At 38.4% G+C, this 17,429-nt stretch overlaps 1 protein-coding gene across 3 annotated transcripts in view; it reads left to right on the plus strand.

Annotated features, from left to right (window-relative positions):
- VAV3 (vav guanine nucleotide exchange factor 3) overlaps positions 1-17,429 on the plus strand; it is a 151,609-nt gene that overhangs the window by 36,999 nt on the left and 97,181 nt on the right. For all 3 annotated transcript variants that reach the window (XM_032117752.1, XM_032117754.1, XM_032117753.1), the window contains exons 3-4: positions 16,188-16,246; positions 16,943-17,008. In XM_032117752.1, coding sequence (XP_031973643.1) covers positions 16,188-16,246; positions 16,943-17,008 — 125 coding nt within the window. The remainder of the gene's footprint in view (positions 1-16,187; positions 16,247-16,942; positions 17,009-17,429) is intronic.

Here is a 17,429-nt window from a genome sequence, read left to right on the forward strand (position 1 = left end):
AACTGTGAATAGGCCAGCATGGGTCTCTATACCAGCCTGTGAAGAGCCTTAGGGAATAGTTGTACTGTATGATGCAGTAATGCAGCACGATGCTGAAAGGGCTGGCAAAAGGATATTGTTTTCTGGAGTGTACTATTCTGAGCATATTTTCATACGTGAATTTTAACCTTAACATGATAAATTGCCAAATTAGAGCTACATACAGGTTCGAGTAGGTTGCATTTAGGTCTTCAACTGGATCCCATTTTGTTCTATGAACATGTAAGGAGCACTTCACAGAATTACTTCAGAAAAACCAACAGAGGGCTAGTTCACGTAAGTATAACTCATTCCCCAAGTCAACTTTAAGTTGCTGGAAGGTTTAAGGTGTTTCTAAAGCAGAACTAATTTGAGCAAAAAATCCATCAGTGACATTGTGGAAGCACATGATGTGTTTCTTGCAGTGGCTAATTGATACTAGCTGCGTAATTCAGTGTACTATGTAATCCATTTTTTAACCAAAATATGTAGATTACTTGAGGGAGGGTTTACTGCTTGTGCCATTGAAGGAGAGTAGAGCAAAAAATTGAATGTAGGTCACAGGTGGGTTGAGGAGTTTTACAGTAATTCCCATTCAGCCTTCACTGTTGCCCAAAACTCACAGCGCAGTTTAAAGAGATGCTGTTGATTGCATAGTGACTCAGTAGGGCATAATGTAGCTTTTTCCTCCCCCAGTGCTAGATAAAAATAGAATGAGCTTCCTGAGTGGTATGAGGCATAGCCCCAGCTGTGTGCCCTCTGACTGCTGTACCTGAATACACCTTGGCAATTGTGTCTGGGCTCGAGGAGATAACTAGGAGGTGGTAGCAGCTTTGGAGAATAAAACATGGCATGAGGAAAGGACACAATGCTAAGCTTGTGGCAGCCCTGTCCAAACAGTTGACTTGTCTAAATATTATCACTATCAATGTCCTGATAAGAGGTTGTAGTTGCCTTGCAGTTGAATGATCCTATGCGATGTATTCATGCCTTTAAAAGCAGCGGAACTAGAAGTAAGACCTAATTTTTTAATATCTTTTTTTTACCTTCAGATTTTCTTTCAAATGCTTTCTCACTTAGATAATAAATAATAAATTAATAACTGTTTGAAACAAGTGGCTAGCCAAGAATAGCTGTGCACATTTTTAAGATTATTTACTTGGCTGTTGCAATTTCTTACGATTTTATCGTATCTTTTGGTCACCACCAGTTTGTTTGAAAAGTACTATATATATATACACACACACATAAACATGGCAGTTTCTTGTAGCACTTATTTGCTCTACTAAATACTGTTGAGTGATACAGTTCTGGGCTTATTTTGAGACTGAGTTTTAGTGTTTTGATTTGGAGAGGACCTCCCTTAGAGTTTTTCATCTAACCGAAAGGAAAGCTGAGACCAGCTGAATGCCTTAAGTAGTGGCTGGACACAGTCTGTGATCTGTGAGAAACAATCTGGGTGTTGGTAAACAAGCTTCATTAGGAATATTGAAGTTCAATTAACTCAGTGAAGTTAATGAAAGTTCTTAAACCACCTGATTAGAAATGTCATACCATTTCCAAAGTGGTGAGGTCTACATTTTTGTATATGCTAACTTGGAGGCTGGATATAGGCTGGATATAAGATGGTTTTTCTCAGTTGCATATTTTGTGGCCAAAAAATGTTTGTTAAAGGCATGATCATGCCTTATTAGAAAACAAACAGGTTTTTCCTGGCTAAATTAGTACAAAGTTTCTTTAAATTAGGATAAATATTTTTATTTATATTAATATTACTAACACATTTTAGCATGTTTTGTCATGGAAAAAGTGGATTCTAGACCAGACATCTGATACAAAATTCTCAGTACTCTCTCTTTCTATGGATATTTCCTTACAAAATGAAGCAAATTGGAGTATGAATTCATCTATTTTTCAGACCATAGGAAGTAGAGTAGTTTTCCTATATCTAGCAAGCATCTAGCCAAAATTTAGTGAAAGAACTTGAATACTAGGAACTTACGCATAACATATATTTTGATTTTTAAACTTTTACAAACTAATACACGTTTACATTTTGTTTTTTTCGGATGAAGATTTGCCACCCACAACTGGGTGGCATGAATTTGGAATCTGGAGGAGTCACAACCAAACTGATTTTAAATCTTGCCTTTGTGTATATTATTAATTAGATTAACCATGCTGATGCTGGTTAGAGTTAAATGGGAGTGCATGAGAATATTTCTGTTCAAATTGTGGGGCTTTTAGGTAATTCCTTACGTCTGGTTGTCCTGTGGAAGTGACTAATCCACCTGTGTCTTGAACAGGCTGCTAAATACTAGGAAAATGTGCCACTTCCAGACTTCAGGTTAACAAAGCAATAACCACAGCAAGTAGCAGAGTGCTCTGACCACAGGCTCTGGGCAGCAGAACTGCTGCTTTCCTTCCCCCATGCTTGCCTCTTGATGCTGCCCTGTGTTCACCCTTGCCTTACACACAAAGAATGTAATCTATCTGATCATTCCTACTTAGCCTTTCATCACTTAATGTTTAAACTAATTTTCTGTGGTTAGTTACTATTTACTCTTCATCACTGCCTTGTCTCCTTTGCTGCCTGTGTTCTTTGCCTTTCTCACCACTCTGCCCTGCAGTCTGGTGTACATCCCCATCCCTACAGTGCTTCTTGGGCCTTTTCCATTTATGCATTTCAGGTTTGTTTCTGGAGTTTTGTTTTGTCTTTTGGTTTTTGCTAGAAGACTGGTCCTACTATTCCTGTGCTTATTTAAATCATCTTCAGATTTTTCTGTGTGGCAGATAAGTACTCCCTAGCATCAGAGGAGAACTGTGGCTCTATTGAAATTCCTTCAGTTCTCTAGAATCTGAATATGAGGGTCTCTTCCTTAGTTTTTCTCCTCTGAAGAAAAAATACTCAATCTAGTTTCAATTGCTTCCTCTTGCATCTTATTCAGAGCATAGTTTTGTATGTTTAATAGTACAATGAGAACAGTCTTTGATGTTGTCTTGTACCACCAAAACTCAGAAAAGGAAAAAAGAAGTCTTAGCACTGATATTCTGGTAAAGTTTTATTTCCTTTGTCTAAGCAGGAAAAAAACCCCCCACTACTCTAGAGATGAAGTTGTGAGAAGGAACTTAGAATTTTGACACAAATTGTTCAATAAAATTATTTTAGGATCTACAAGGTATATGATACTGTCATTTATTTGGAAACTGTCAAAAGGAGGTTTTAACTAAGCTGTATATTTTATTTAGAATAATATTTTCTTGACGAAAGTTGATATTAAGCAGTAGTCAGTTTGTAATGCAATAGACAAGTGTTTAGGCAAGATTATTCATGAAACTGTCTATACTTCATGTATTTCTCTGTAATGTATATTGATCAATATATGCATATATGAACTGCTGTGATGTCTCAAGAAATCTGGACCTGTACCAGATTTATTTTTCTTGAATTTCTCAAGAGTTCATTTAGCAAATTCCAAGATGAAGTTAACTGATTCCTCATTTAAAACTGACCTAAAGAACATTGAATCTGAGAGGAGGGTTTAGCTTTCTATTTCTTACCAAATCAGTACTCATAAATGACTAAAAACTACTCGGGGTGTTTGAATCGAGAACAAGGCTTGTGTCATAGAAAAAAACAAGGCAGTAAAAAATACTTGAGCAATAGCACTTTTTAGAAGCCTGGACTATGAACTCCAGAAGCTGATCAAGATCTTTGCAGAGAAAATGCTACATAGAAAACAGCAAGAGTCTTGTGCCAATGCACAGCTCTGGGCTGACCTGAAAAATACCATGCAAGGCAGGGAAGTGCAGTGTGCTCTGTCATGTGTTTGTGCTTTTATAGGGCATTTCTGCTTATGTGTGTTTGCAGAAGCAGAGACTCAGAGTAATGCTGGCAGTCTGAGCTGTCTGAGGCATAAAAAGGTCTAAAAGGTTCTTCATCGCCTACTGCTGATGTAGATGGAGTATGTGCAAGTAAACCAACAGGCAGTGTTGTCAGGATGTTTCTGGTTATGACTAAATGAAAAGATGTGTCTCATTTAGGAGAGTGAGTGTGAGTTAGTGAGCATAGACTTTTTTCCTCCTTAGATACATTTTTCTGGAGTCATGAAAGATGCCTTATTGCATTACTCTATTGAGAATGAAAACCTGAAAAGCTGAGTTATTTTCCAAGTGATTGCCCAGGAATGGAAAATGAAGGTGAATACAGGTGCTGGTTTCATAAGCATTTGAAAGTATTTTTTTTGCCAAGTAAAAATAATGTAGGCTCATGTACAAATTGAGCTGTTTTCTATGCTAATTAATGAGATGATTTGGAAAAAAAATAATCCTCTAATACAATGAAAAATATGAAGCCAGTCATCTAAATTTACTAACATTAACTCTTGTTCTGCTCTTTGTGTGCATGTTGGAAACAGTTTGCTCAGGCAGTGAAATGGGTCCCTTTGGTAGGTATGGTACCAGAGTAACGACTGCTTCCTTGCTTGTTTGCAAGTATAGAACTCCAGCTATGAAGGGGAATTCAGTTATAAATTTGTTTGATAGTGTAAGGTAAAATGTTAAAAGCAAAGTCAGCATTCTCAAGCATGTGTTGTGACTTTGTACCACTGTTTCAAAGCTGTTTGGCTGGTAAGAAAGAATCCATCTGACAGGGTGCCTCAGACCTTATGATGGCTTTGAATTGATCCATGTTAGTTCACTGGCAGACTAAAGTCTTAAGGAAAAAATGTTCCCTTTCTGTGAAGCTTCGTAGACACAGGATCCCTGAATTAGAAAGGCAGAGAATCCTGTCAGAAGCCATTTTCCTTGCCCGCTCTGTTGGATCTTAATGAGTTGTAGTAGTTGTTCTGAAGATGGAGACCATGTGGTGCATGTTCTGAGTGTCACAGACAGTGGGAAATGTAAGTACATTAGTAATCAAAAATCCACTGAAGTGTAAGTAATCAAAAATCCACCGAAAACTTAAACTTGTACTGCAGTAGCCTGGCCTGTTTGTTATATATGCAACACTTAATTTTGACCAACAACTAGACCTTAATATAAATTTATATTATAATTTGTTGTATGCAGGTCTTAAGGGCTTTTCTCCATAGGCTAAAGTGCAAAAGTATTGGATAAGAGTGGTTTTAATGCCTGTATTATCCTTGAACAGCAGTGATTAAAAGTTTCCAAAAGCTGTACCTAAATCTAGACTGTGCCATGTCCTGATCTTATCCACATACCTCATAAAACCTCTGCTGTGTGCTCTGCATGCTGGAGGTACCTCAGCTACAGCAACAAGCTAACAGCGTTAATGCAGCTAATGAAGTTTATATGTTGATATTTTTGTTCATTTTTGTGGAAAATATGGATAATCTCCTTTTTTTTTTTCCTAAAACAAATTACCATGGAGGGAACCGTTACTTTCTTTGTTCTCATTTCATGTTTCATTTGCTTTACAGGTTTGATTTCAGTTTTCTTACCTTATTTTCTACTTTTTGAGGGGATGTTTTTGTAATCTCAAACCCCTTCAGAAGCTGTCTACATTAATTCTTTTGAATGAGATTTTTCTCCTTCCTCAAGTGTCTCATTCTCCTTCCTTCAACTTTCTCACATCTTTCTCCTGTTGACATCTCTCGTATTTCCCAAAACTTCTGTCTCAGCAAATCCTCTGACTTTGCTCTTGTCTGAAGATGACATTTCATGCATCTGCCTCAGTTAAGCTGGTTTTGATGCTGTTTCATTGCTACTATTTTTGGTATGAGTGCAGCAAGGGAATTTCTGTGCTGTTGGAAATACCTGTAAGCAGTAAAATTAGTGTCTGCCAAGTAAAAAGGGAGGAGCACAATTTTAAGGAACATTACAGGTAGTGTGGGATAAAATAGTGTGTAGTGCTGAATAGCTTTTAAAAAATTTCAGCATTGAGGCTGTTTCACTCAATTTAGTGTTCATCAGCTTGTATATATTTTGATCTTGGTTTTGGATTTGAAGTTTGATGTAAAAAAATGAAGAAGGTAGAGGTGTAACTCAGATTGCTGCTGGATATGAATTGCAACTTTCAGTTTGAAATCTCCCCCTGTGACATCTGACCTATAAAATTTTAACACTCTAGCACAAATATTGCCTTTCATTGAGACCATAATATCTATGACAAAGTGCTAGGAGAATATTGGTATCAGATAAACTTTATCTTTCATGTTGTGTGTTTGATAAAACCACTTACGCTGCCATGGTTAATTGCAATATATTTTTTCCCAATTTTATCTCCCCAAAATGACTTCGTGCATTGACTACAAAAGATGTGGGAGCCTGTTTTTCACAAAGCATGGCCTTTTCATGTGTGTTTTCTAGGTGCATCTGCTTGCCTGCAGTTGCTCTTGCATTTGCTCACAGTAGGCTGCTGCTGAGATTGACTGGAGCAGGACTAAATGCTTGGGGTATTGGGTTTGGTTTGAACTCACTGTATTGCACTGAAATGCACAACTAAATTCATGTCAAGAGTGTCATTCAACTCATATTTACTACCGGTGTTTTTATCATAAACAGTAAGGACTGAAGTTGGCCTTCGATGAAGTTTTGTGATTTGTTAGCAATTTGGGATGTGTTTAGTCCTGTGCCCTTTCACAAATGTTTTTAAGCACAATTCCACAACAAATATTTGGAAATGCCTATAAACCCTGTAGAGTAAAAGTGAGGTACAGTCCTGTGTGCTCTAAGAGGCAATATTAATGTCAGAAATTACTGCCTCTACCATGGCAGAGCTGGGAAATATGCAGTGGACTGCACCTGCCCTTCAGAATAACATTTTAAGAAATCTGTCCCTTCCCTCTCTCTCTGCATATCAGTTCTCAAATGTAGTTTGTGACATGACCAGAGACTTGGGTTAGAACAGTGAGTGAAGAGCATAAAAGAGAGGACAAAAATTTCTGAAGTCGGTAGAGATGGTGAAATTCCAAGAGACATCTTAATAGTAAATACAACTATATGGTTAGTGATAAGTATTTCTGGTTTACTCTTATCACAGTATCTACATCTAAAATACGTAGTATGATCCCCATCACAGACTTTAAGAACTCTTAATGTTCTTTTCAACCTCCAGACAAGTGAAAGCTACAGAACAACATTAAAAAAAACATTTTAAATAAAGAGAGGAATCAATCCACTTTCTCTTTAGTTCTGCAATTCTGCAGTGGCATTTTGGAAGTGTAGCACATAGATAATACAACCTTTAAGCTGCTGCATGTTCAAGGTAGTAAGACCATAATTAAGCAGTAGAAAATAAAAATAGCAAGTTAGTTTGTCTCATTCATTTTGTAATTCAATATAAGGATCCCGCTCAAGGAGAACTGGGTACAAACATGATGGGAATGTATTTTTCTTCACATTTTCTTTCACTACTGTAAGTGTAGTTAGATTTTTTTTTTTTTTTTTTAATCTGAATGAACAGATGATTAGGGAGAAAACCAAACCACTGCTCTCTTACCAAGTTTCTATAATAGAAGCTGATAATGCCACTTCCGTTGCAGAATGTCTTCTCAAGTTTAGATTTTTTTTTAATCCTGTGTCAAAGCTGATGATTTTTAAAATGAGTGGAAGACAGTGAAATGTCAGAGTTATGCCATCCTTTTTACTGTGTATCTTTTTGTAGTGTTCGAGGCAAGTGCTTTTCTGTTGGACTGATCTAATCCCTTGTCTCTTCTGGTAGAGTAGAGAGATCTCCTAAGAGTGCGAGGCCTGAAAGATTGCTGTGGGCTTTTGAGAGCCACTGTGAGTGAGTTGGAGGGCAATTGCAGCAAAGAGAGCAGCTCACTTCCCTTTGCACTGTAGGAGGGAAATTTCTTTTTCTTGCAGAGAGTAAGGGGATATATAGGGTGTATTTATCCATAAAAAAGATTCCTATTTTCATTGATTGTGTATTGGAGTAAATTCATTTCATGGTTCAGGAGTGATTTGGTGCCACTAAGCAAAGCCACACACTAGTTAAATTTGTATAGTCAATGGTTAAAGTAAACTCAGAAAAGGGAGAAGTGTGGCAGTGACTGGTTCACCCAAGACAGGAAGAAAAACTCTTCCTCTGCTTTTACCAGAAGAGAGGAAGAAAACTCCATTGCACAGCCTCCTCTGAGTGTTTTTCTTGCTAGGATCAAAATTGACAAAAATCTGTTTAAATATTAAAGTGAAATAACACAGTGGGAGTGAGGAAACCACACATCACTTAAACTGCAGGATGCATACCTAAAACAGTATTGGAGGTGCAATCAATAATGAATATGAAAGCACTAATTTCCTTCTAAAATATTTGTATGCCAATTTTAGACATCCAAGGTCAAGAACACCCAAAATGTATCTACATAGTGTACAAACTGGTGATTGCAGTTTAGAGAATTTTCTTGTTCTTTTTGAAACATGTAAAAATAGTCTTTTGAAGTCTATGAAAGGGCAGGAGCAAAAGAAATGTAACTTTGGAAAACACAGAGCATTGATTTATATTCATTCCTATTTAAAAAACCCCACACGTTCAGTCTGAACACCTTTGGTAATCTCTCTGGTCATTAGGGATTTTAAAAGGAATGCTTACATTTAGGTAAAAGAAAAAGATTGTATTAAAATACCCTGTTTAAAATGCAGGAAAAAGCGATTTCTTTCATGATTGATTACTGTTATGACCCCTATAAAATATGGTAAAAAAAATGGTATCATCAATAAGAGTGTTCCAAAAGCAGTGAAAACAAGCACTTGATCAAAGCTGAATGCAGCTCGAAGATGCTGTTTCTAAGTATAGGTTATTCTTGTAATCTTTATTCTGAAGGGGACTGGAATGACTTAATAGCAGATAGGTTTTGCAGTACTGTCCTAGGAATATCCTTTTGTATTCTTTTGCCCTCCATGCAAAACCGGAAATGTAGTAAATGCACCAGAAAAGGCAAACTTCTATTCCACACTTAGAAGAACTGTATGCTCTGAGGCAGCCTGCACTCGTGCTGTTAGTTGCAGTGTTCGTAACACAGCAATGCTTGAAGTAAGGTTGCCATTCTTTAAGCAAGATCTTAAAAAGAAAGAAAAAAACCCAACTGAAAAAACAGCCCCGAACTTAACACCCCAGAAGGCATGGTGAGGGTTGGAAGGCATTCAAAGAATCAAAACCACGAGCTGCAGACAGGAAGCAGCTGCTAGAACTCCTTCCCTCCATGCTTGTGTTAGGGTGTCTTTCGGCCTTGAGGACAAAATGAACCAAGAAATGAGCAGGACTGTGCTGCTTGTGCAGTTGGAACTTTCTCGTTTCCTTGTAAGAACAGAGCCATCTAGGGAACCGTTCATGCTTTTGGACTAGCAACTGTAGCCTTGTCAGAGACGTAAAATTTGAAAAATGGCATTTTAAGCACATTTTTTAAAGTGTACATACATTTGTATCCATTGTTGGATATTGATTAGTCAAGACTTGCTCATTGTAGTCCTAATAACGTGGTATTGAGTTTTACAGATTCCCAGAGAGTGTTTGGTTTTGTTTCTCCTTCTTTAATGTTTAGGATTCATGTGTGCAGTTCTGTCAGCCAGTCCCACTGTTCTAGTTCCAGAGTTTGCATTGTCAGAGTTATCACTTCTGATAAAAGGAGTAAAATTTGCAAATGTTCAGTCTGCAAAAAGAGGAGGAGATATTTGGTTAGTGAGGCATCCGACCTGCTGTAGATACTTCACATCTGTAATGTAAACATATGACGTTGAGTGTTGCTTGGTGTAAGTTAGAGATGTGAAAAGAAAACAACAGAACTCTTCTTTTGGGCATTTCTAACTTAATGTCAGGTGTTCCATTTTTATTACAAGGGGTAAATATTCTTGGCCTCAACCTGTCCTTTTGGACATCAGGTCATCTGTCCTCATATCTTTCTGAGTGGCTTGGAAAAACTATGTTCTACAAGCTCTGCCTGCCTTCCTGGTACCTAACTGCCCATCTCACCTCTCCTCCTTACAAGGCTTTGGAGAAAAAGTTGCATCTTCTGTAGCTGTTGATTCCCCAGGGCTTTTGAAGTCCCCGTGGTTTGCATCTCTGTATTTAGCTTATCTGTGAACAGAGCGGCAACACCCAGGAGTTTTTTTGTCTTGGCTATTTTTTTTGTCTTTTGATTTATTTATTTATTTATTTACTCTGGAGAAACTTTCCTGCCACTTCATTGTGGAGACACTAGAGAAAATGCATATGAGATGAGACTTTCCTAGGGCAATGCATGTAGGGTATGAAGGTCTGCATGCCCAGAGCCAGCCAGGCTTCCCCCTGCAGCACAACAGCCCCTCTGAGCTCTTCTCTCGCAGATGGAGCTGAGGCTCAGTGCTCAGAGGAAATGTGCATGACTGCCAAAAGCAGCTTTTATAGCAGTCGTACCCTTGCTGCCTCTGCATGAAAGCATTTGGCACCTGGTTTCAAACCTTTTTTTCACAGTTTCTGGCAGGCTTCTGTCAGTCACAAAGACTTGGCTTGGGGCTGTGAATTTCTCTGCCATGGTTCCCTGGGACAGTCAGTCTGTTTTCCTTACTGCCACTATGCCAGTGCTAAGCCTTGATGGGAAAGAGGGATGAAGTAGTCTTCAGATGTGTTTCCTTAGGATGGAGTTCAGTGGAAATGGAAGAGTGGACATGGACAACAAGAGAGCCAGAATCAGGATGGCTGAAGGTGATGTGAGTGAGAAAACAGGCAGCATCCCGCAGCCGGTGATTACTCCAGTGGAAAGTAAATTTGTGGCTTTCCTTTGGATTGCACCTGTCAGTGCTCTACACCTAAAGTCTGGATTTTATTATCTGAATGAGGTGAAAATCGGGATACAGCTGTATGTGAAGCTGTGTGTAATGAAACGCAGACAATTGCATTTCTACCTGCTGGAGGTCTGTCCCGTTCCTAAGGAGGTGTTGGTGCAGGTGCCAAGGCTGTAAATTTTCATTCATATCTTTGTGTCTGTATGGCTTTGACACTTCAGTGCATGCCACAACAGTATTTTAATAGAGGCATGTTTGCATAGCTGACATTTGAAACTTGGTTTTTGTTTTTAAGGGCCTGTTACAGGTGCCAGTATGTGAAACAAAGGTTTACTTTTAGGTCATGTTTTTTCTTCTCTCTCTCTGTTTCCCCTCCTGCCCTTCCCTTCTTTCCTTTAATTTTAACGAGTTTTCATTTATTTTGCCTTTTTGAAAAGTCTTCATCCTTTCTCCTTCCCTAGAGGCTTGTGGTTTGATTAAAACTAACCTGAACCAACACAGACTACTAGCATGGTACTTGAATAAGGCAGATGGAGAGAAAATGTTCAATTTAACTTACGAACACGCTTTACTTGGACTTACATGCTCATTGGATCAGCAGGCGTGTGATCACCCTGGAGTTGTCTGGCTACATGTCTTTTCTTTTTTTCTTTCTTTTTTCTTTTTCATTTTTTAACCAAGTAAAATGGAAATATAGCAGTTCCTAGAGTTCTTTTGGTTCAAAGGTTAGTGATGGATTAGTGTACAGTATTAATACATATTAATCAATGTATGTTTCAACCGCCCCCCCCATCCCTTTCTGTGCCAAATGAAGTATTGATCTAAGGTTGTCCAGAGCCTGGTAAACTCTACAGTAGCAAATGATAAACCTTCTTTCTTAATATAAGTCATTTGAGAATATATTTATGTATAGCAATTTAATCTTATCTCTGGGTGACAGAGACATAAAATGATGTTTCTCTTTCACCTGCTCCTCATCAGTCTGATGTATGAGTAAAAACAGCTTCATGAAATTCACTCAGCTTGTGGGCATGACTAGCAGTTCTGGCTTTAAAGTGTCCTGGATATGTGGCGCTTAAAATTGGCCTCATAAGAGCCTCACCCCATGATGCAGAGAATGTATGACTTTGTGTTCTCTAGGAACATTGGATTTCTGTATGCATTGGCTTTTTGTTTTTCATGATCTGCCCAGAGCTGACTTTTACCATGTCTTAGGAAAACACATCCTGATTTAAGTGCCTGCATGGAAGCAACTGCTTTGATGATCCAACCACAAATGAGTCTTTCTAGGTTTTATTGGCATAAGCTAAGAAACTGTTGCCATCAACACTTGTTGATCACTTAGTGTTTTCAGTTTAGGTAAACATCAGAAATACAAATATGGGCGTAGTCCTTACAGCAGCTGTCAGTAGCACGGAATTGCTTGTTTGGGGAGACAGTGAGTTGCAAAATGATTTACTTCTGTTTCTTTTAAAAGTGGAAAAGCACTTTTAAAATGTACTCAATCTGTTCTTTAACTGCATGATTTGCAAGTTCTTTTTAAAGAAACAAGATTAAAAAGAGACACCACCAAAATACTTTAGAAAGGGACATTTTAAACTCAGACACACTGCTGCTATGGAAAGAAGTAAAACAGTCCCTCTTGTGTACTGCTGCTGTAAGCAGGCACGGGAATATCTGATGTGATTAACTGAAGAGTATGGCTGCAGGAAATTACAAAATAATGTTTTGGCAAGCCATATTAAAGTTCTTACATAAACTGGAGAGTCCGACGTACAACTGTAAGTCAAGTGAAGCCACAATAAATACCAAGCCAAAAAAATGCTGTTAGAGTTATTAATGAAGTAAAGAGTTAATGTACAGTGTGAGACTATTGTTCTTGCCAACAGTGCCTGAAACATGAATGAGGAGCAGAGCCACTAACCAGGGTGTAGGCTGAGGTGTGCTTCTTCTTCCAGGGCTGTAGATTTGAATTTTGTATCATATTTTGCATAAACTGGCTATGTATTGAAAAACAAACTTGGATATTCACGTCTTCTTGAAGGGAGTGTGACTTTGATGTGACTTCTAAAGACCTGCTTAACCTCTGATGGTGTTAGGCAGTGCAGAGGAGCTGTGCTGGGGTGGGCGCAGTGAGGCTTCCTTTTATGCCTGGAAGCCTCTTGCTAATATCTCCCAGTGTCAGGTTCCCTGCAGGAGAGTCATGGAGTTACTGAGTTTTTCAGTGTGAAAGAATGTAGTTGTTGTGGGATGTTTTGGAGTATAAATATTTCTTTTTTTTGTGTGTCATAGCTGGCCAGAATGTCAATTAGGAATCTTTATTCAGTACCTGTTTTTTGCTGACTGTTCTAGTAGTAGTGTGTGTGCGCAAAGCTCTGCAGCCCTTGGTACATTTGTTGGGTGCAGAGCAGCACCAGGCATGGAATCCTTGTTGTTCTGCACTTTGGACAAGCAAGGAGTGCTATTTTTGCACTTAAACTAAGATCCAGTTAAGCCTCATTCAAACAGGGACATTTGTCAGAATCCTTGCTTTGGAAGAGAACTGGGCAGTCATTTAGGGTTAAACACATAAAAGGGTTTAAAGCTCTGCTGAAAGGAAGAGAGCAAAGCAAAAAAAAAAGGCACATGAAAAGTGCAAAATTGAATGTTAGGGACTTTAATGTGTATGGTACATTGTAATTTTTGGAGTTCAGACTTGCACTGTATTAGAGGTCCCCTCACATCAACTGTAAAGGACTTCAAACTTGTGCTGTTCTGAAAAACTCCTGAGTCTTTCTTTGTCAGTTATTGAAAATTGGACATTTTGCTGCGTTTGATTTTGTTTTGATGAATGACTATTGAAATTCTATTTCAGGCAACTCGGCCCATAACTACATAACTGCAATTATCCCCATGAACTTTGAAATTTGGAAACTCTTAGTTGTTCCTTCAGTGTCTCAGAACCAAAGAACTGAAATTTCATGTGGAAGGAGAATCTTGTTTTGCCCCACATTTTGTTGGAGCAAATACATTTGCATGTATATGATTTGAAAAAGTGTGTTGACCAGAAGTGGTAATTTCATGTACACTTACTGGTGCAAGTATTCCTGATATTTTTCTTGGAATTCTTTAGGGAAGCCACAACTGCAAGAAAAATACTCCTTGGTAGACATGGTTCTGTTTCTTGACAGCGCTGTTTTAAGCTGTGGTTTAATAGCAGTGGTTCAGTGGGTAAGCATTATCTTTTATTCTGTGGAAGTTGTATCTGTGTTTTAATCTTAACTAGAGACTGGAGTGCTTAATGGTCTCTGTTCTAAGAGCAGGGAAGATTCTTGTAGTCTTCTGTTGTCTCTAGTCGTACAGTTCCTTTCTCTGTCCTTTTCTCTGTGTGCATTTTCTTGTAAATGCTTCTCTGGCTTCCTCAGTGTGTGTGGTGTCATCGTGTGTCTCCGTGCCTGCCCCCTCCAAGTTTTCACATCAGTTCCTGAAAAGGTTTTTCTGTTCCTCTCATTTGTAAATCTTGCTTTTGTTTGTGTTCACAATGATAGCTCTAAAATATAATTTAGCAGTACACTTTGGGAATAACATTTGCTAGTTACCTACCTAAAATTCACAATTTTATTTGTACAGCCTTTTTTTTTTGTTTTTTTGTTTTTTTTTTTGTTACCTTGAAGCAACTGTAATTAGCTGTGAAGAGTAAGCCATGTGTCTACTGGGTTTGATTATGCTAGATAAGTGAGAATCCCTCTAAGGAAAAGGGTCTGTGTGGGTGGAATAGTTTGCAAAAGATTTTCGTGTGCTGGGAAATACCGTGTTGAAACAAGTAAGGGATATTCAGTTCACCAGACTTGCCCCTCTTTGTTTCGAGAACCCTTAAATCTCCTGTAATTTTGCCAATCAGTGCCACCCATGTGTCAGGACAGATCATTTTGCCATTGAATCCCACAGCATCTTGTCTTGTGCGGCTCAGCGGTCCTTGCAGTTCTGCACTGGGATTCTTGCAGGTGTGCAGAGGCAGGTTCTGGTCTGCTACGGAAACCAGAACTCCCCTGCAAAAGTAAGACTTGTTAAAGGAGTCTTTTTCCCTTTTGACCTTTTGATTAATGTGAAATAGTTTTTAATCATTTTGTCATCTATTCAATCAACTTTTATCCACAATTTCTAAAGCTTACTCTAGACCATATTGCATTTCTTCTGTTCATAGGGGAAGTATGTGCCCCACCTTTGATTATGTTAATGGCATATTTATTAGTTTTTATTATTCTTTGTCTTTGCTGTAAGGCAAAACGAAATTTTTTGTGGCATTAATTTTCACAGCAGCTTAAATGAATTCCAGATATTCCTTTCACAGAATTAATCTAATGTTAATTCTTGATTTTGCTCATCTGCCTATGAAATATGATTCACTGTGGAGGCTTTGTAACTTCAGTTTAAGCTCTGTAGTTTGTAAGATTTCTCTGTGGTTTTTACTTTGTCATTCTCCTGTGTAAACATGTAATTTTCCTTCCTTTGAGAGATGCACTTTTAACTCTCTTTCATGGTCAGGGTAGTCTTGTAATTAGAACTTCAAAAATAAAAAACCGAAATGGTAGAGATTATTCCCAAATGCCTGTGAAATGCAGAAAAGTAGAATTGTTGTACTGAATTTTGATACTGCTGATAAAAGCCTTATTTGGAGATTTCAGCTTAATTTGGATTTTGATTTGAAAAGATACAGGCTGAAACTTCTGAGGAGTTCAGGGGAAACCTGGTCGTTGGAAGTGTGGAAATTCAGGCAGGGTATAATTTTGGGTCATTTTCTCTCTCTAGCAAATAAGACTTGCATATCTGAGTATACGAGTAAGTATTTATGACGGAGAGGACATGCTAGGCAGAATCAAAGCAGGTCTTGTATTAATTCAATTGCCAACAAAACAACTCCATGTATGTGACCGTGTATGTGTTCTACCCTTACTGATGCTCTCCCTCGCTATCTGTGTAACCTCCGCGGTTACAGGAGTATTCTCTTAGAATGAGATCTTCCAGACTGCTGCCGTATTCCAAAAATGAAGAAGGGTTCAGGGCTCCGTTGTGCAGCTTCGGTTGTGGGGCCGATGAGAGCTGGCTCAGCTTTGGCCCCCGAGGTTGCTGAGCTTCGGCCCCCGGATCGCTCCCAGCCAGTTCCCCCCGGGGCTTCTGCTGCCTTGGCCTGTGGCTCCCTCTGCTGCCCACCGTGCGGCAAAGCTCAAAACCGTTCTTCCTGCAGCTACAATAAGAAACCCAACTGTTCCGAGCAGTCTGTAGGATCAAATTTGATTACAAGTGCATCCAGGTCCAATTGCAAATTGTGTTTGGCACAGCCAGATTTTCTCTGTTTATATAATTTGATCTGAAGTGGTGCTGCTGATAATGAAACAATCGAGAACAAAATGTTTTATTGCTTCTGTTCTACAACTTATCATAGTTTCTATTTCCTTTTTCTGCAGGTGATAGAAACACTTTCAAAGCTTTCCCGTACTCCTATTGCATTAGGCACAGGAATAAGGTATGTTACTGCTATAGGGAATGGTGGGAGTAGGGCCTCTTGGTGTGATGCTCCTTGGAAAAGTTGTTACAGGCAGGATAGGTGGTGTCCCCCACTAAGAACTTCTCTAGCTGTAAGCCACTTTGCCAGATGAGCAGCTAACCAAGGCTCTGGACCTCTGAGGAGTTACAAAAGCTGTCTGCTACCTTACTGAAGGGCCTGAGCTATGTGTCCTGCTCATGGTGAAACAGGAGGTGAACAGAGGAGCAGTATTGCAGAACTTGTGTGATAATCGTGACACATGAATCATAAATCAAGCTGATGCAGTGCTGATTTATGTAAAGACAAATGGGGTTTCTCTTCTTTCTCGCTTCTAGAAAATCAGCAAAATTGGCCAAGTTTGTGAGATTCTTGTTTTCAAAAAGAAACCAAAAAACCCTGAACCAGACCTGAAAGTTTTGACCTTTTTTCCCAGTTCAAAAATGACAATGATAGTGGTGATTTATAACAACTGCATGCAGTAGGGTTTGTATTATATTAAGTGTCAATCCACGTAACGAAGTGTAAATACGCATATACTGTTCATCAGAAAAAGGGGGGAATGTATAAACACATTCATATACAATAATCTGGGTGAAAATTTTGGAAATCAAAAAGAAGCCCACTATATGACTAGGCTACTGCTATCTGTAATTAATGTTATTTTTCATTCTGTAGGCCCTTCCCTACAGAAGAAAGTGTTGATGATGAAGATATCTACAAAGGTCTTCCTGATTTAATAGAGTATGTTGTTAATATATTAATTAAAGATTTTGTCTTTCAGTTGCATGCTATTGTTTGTATTGTGTTGTGGAACATATAGTTTTAATGAGAACGGGATATTTATTTCATTTGTAAATATTTCGTTAGTCATTATGCTGACCAGGAAGAATTAATTATGAAAACTTTTTTGAATTATTGTGATACATTTGTGTATATAAAGCAGCATGTTTCATAGAAGCTGCTGGTAGCAAAGTAAATAAAAAATGCATTTCTAAGTTACCTGTCTGTACTATAAGAAAGCTTTCAGAAGATTGCAAGATCACTTGTAAGGGACTCAAAGAAATTGTCTTGAACTTGGAAAGAAAATGCATGTTTGGATCTTAATTCAAGTGGACCATTTCCCTAAGGTCAGTGAAATTCTTCATATGAGTGCATTTACCTC

This window comes from Corvus moneduloides, chromosome 9, assembly GCF_009650955.1.
Source record: "Corvus moneduloides isolate bCorMon1 chromosome 9, bCorMon1.pri, whole genome shotgun sequence".
Lineage (NCBI taxonomy): Eukaryota > Metazoa > Chordata > Aves > Passeriformes > Corvidae > Corvus > Corvus moneduloides.